Source organism: Perkinsus marinus, assembly GCF_000006405.1.
Source record: "Perkinsus marinus ATCC 50983 genomic scaffold scf_1104296935250, whole genome shotgun sequence".
NCBI lineage: Eukaryota > Perkinsozoa > Perkinsida > Perkinsidae > Perkinsus > Perkinsus marinus.
Genome location: NW_003214534.1, coordinates 423 through 3,001, shown reverse-complemented (window position 1 = coordinate 3,001; position 2,579 = coordinate 423). Strand labels below are relative to the sequence as shown.

Here is a 2,579-nt window from a genome sequence, read left to right as displayed (position 1 = left end):
GCTGCATATCACCGCGAATATCCGGGTTTCTCAATACGTATCACGCCATTTTACGTAAAACAGGTGAAACCCCAATGAAAATGTGAATGAATACACTCCCAACAGGGGTGACACTCACATCAGAAATCTCCGTGTCACCCCATCCCAGCGCGAAGTCCTCAGCCGTTTTCTTCGCACTACACCCAATCTTCGTACTCTTTCCTCCACACTGACTCGAGAACACATACCTAGGGGCAACCTCAACAACAATGGTAACCTTAGTACTCACCTGCCATTCACCCACATCATGTGTGGCTCCACTGCTTCACATGAAGTCGACTTGCCAGTGGAAGTCTGAGCAGGAGAATTATCTCATCTATTGATAAGTGTACATAAAAAGGATACAAAAATTGATGAAATCTATGCATGTGAATTCATTTCCGTACATCAACCAGGTCTTAGCCATTCACTTAAAGCTGCTGAGCTCACAGCCATACTACTGTTTGCCTGCTAGAGGATCTCCGCTCCAAAAAGTAGATTATGTGTGGCTATACACCGTGCAGTGGCGTAATACTCTATGAAAATTGTACGACGTGTATGTTTTCCGCGACAACCGATAACACAATTTTTCATCCACTCTGCGGAGTGAATTGCAAAACATTCGTTTTTCGTATCACGGGTGAAACTCCATTGTATATAAGCATTCAATTTTGTACTAGTATTTAATCATATTATAAACTACTGATAGAATCACTGCTCATCCAGTAACCACCTATTCAGCCAACTCGACTGAAGACTAGCTTAGCAACGATCCTACTCACCTGCACCCATCTATCAGCAACACCTTTGATGCCGTCCTTGATGAGGAGCATAGCCTCAGCAGCGCCATAGGAGCCTCCTGTCACACCATCGCCCCACACATCTGGACACTTTCCCAGCAATTCCTCATGCATAGCGATCTGATAAAAACAGAGTATATGTCTCGTGAGCTTCCTCACTACACTAGACCAACTCATGCACGACTTGGGGGAAAAGTTTACAAAAAACCCAACAAAAATTTCAAAAAAATTCCCCAAATTTGCATATTGTCACCAACACACGTAGTTGATCATATTACGCAATTTGATGCGCGACTTATGGTAGAACTTTAAAAAAACCACCAAAAAATTCCAAATTTTCATATTGTCACCAACACCCCTAGTTGATCCCGTATATATTTCCCCACACTGAAAATCACTCTAGCAAAACGCCACTAGGAGCACCCCTTCCTTACCTTAACTTCCCTCAACATACCAAATTGCATCGCGAACTGAGATGAGCCACTCCGGCTCTCACAGTGTAGGGTTGAGGGCTTTCCGCCACACGAAAGGGAAATCGCATAGTCCTTGCGTATATAGCTGATTATATCTTGTACACCATCACAGAGGTAGTCCTTGCCATCAGGCGTCTACATGAAAACCCATCAAAGAAAAAATGCCAATGCCAGGGATCGAACCCGGGACCTCACCGTGATAGTACTGCCGACGATCTTCGCTGGCTTAAAGAACGGATCTATCTCCAGTGAAGCGATGATGTTATCCCCAGCCACACCCTTGCCCCCTATTTCCAAGTGCTTACAGTCCCGCCCTGGTATCTACACGAAAAGGCACCCATCCAGCCGTGAGAAATAACGCCTCCCAAAAAATATTTATAATGTGATGACAATTACATGGCAAACTGTTCGAAAAATAGAGTTTCACCCGTGATATGAAAAACACTAGCGAGAAATATATTGTACAACTACCGCATAGCGCGCCTATTGGGTTCACCACAGAGAATTACGCCACTTCACATAAAATTCCCATGTATTCCTAGCCATATGGAAATTTCAAAATGAGTTCCCCCCGGGAACATCATATGATTCTCTCTACACAAAGATCATCCCACACCGACTCACCCCCCAGTATCCTCCCCACCACTTCGCCATAGTCACCGCCTTATTCTCATCCTTGAAAACAACCGTCAACTTGAGATCCCATTTTCCCAAGTCCGGCTCTCTCAGATCATACCCAATAAGGCCACAGTAAGCCGTCACACCAAACTGAGTGCCGCCATTGTTACTAGCCTCGACAGAGTGCACAGGCTCTTTCACACGGTGACAATAGAAAGACTCTGTGAAACGTATGTAAGCAGAGGGGATATGAATCTGATACCATCTATTCTCCACTGCTAAGCCATCTAACTCACCGAGATGCGTCTCGACTTGAGTCTGCGATCTGTTCTGTCCAAATAGGATGCCCATCGTTCAGCATAAGCCATCCCTAGGGGGAAAGCCGTAGCCACATTAACGCCTCTCGGTTGGATTTGCACTTCTGTGGCACTGTCTCGGAACCCAATCTGCAGCTCTTCCTGACAGTACCACAAAACCAGTGGGGATCGATAACATATGTGTTGGGGGGAATATTTATTCGCTCTCCTCAGCTGAGTTCACATACCAATTCCGGTAGAAGTGTACAGAAGACCAACAAGGACTCCCCAAAATTCCCTCAGAATTTCCATATTGTCACCAACACATGTGCATACTTTCCCACACTGCATATCTTCTTGACAATACCAAAATT

General features: G+C 45.1%; 1 protein-coding gene across 1 annotated transcript; it reads right to left on the bottom strand.

The window, feature by feature from the left end:
• Positions 1-268: 268 nt before the first annotated feature.
• Positions 269-2,277, bottom strand: Pmar_PMAR022055 (hypothetical protein; the record flags this gene model as incomplete). The annotated part of the gene is made up of 6 exons (XM_002784458.1): positions 269-333; positions 801-938; positions 1,253-1,426; positions 1,487-1,612; positions 1,916-2,164; positions 2,206-2,277. Coding segments are annotated over 6 exons (824 nt in total), but the record flags the coding sequence as incomplete, so codon positions are not given.
• Positions 2,278-2,579: the final 302 nt, after the last annotated feature.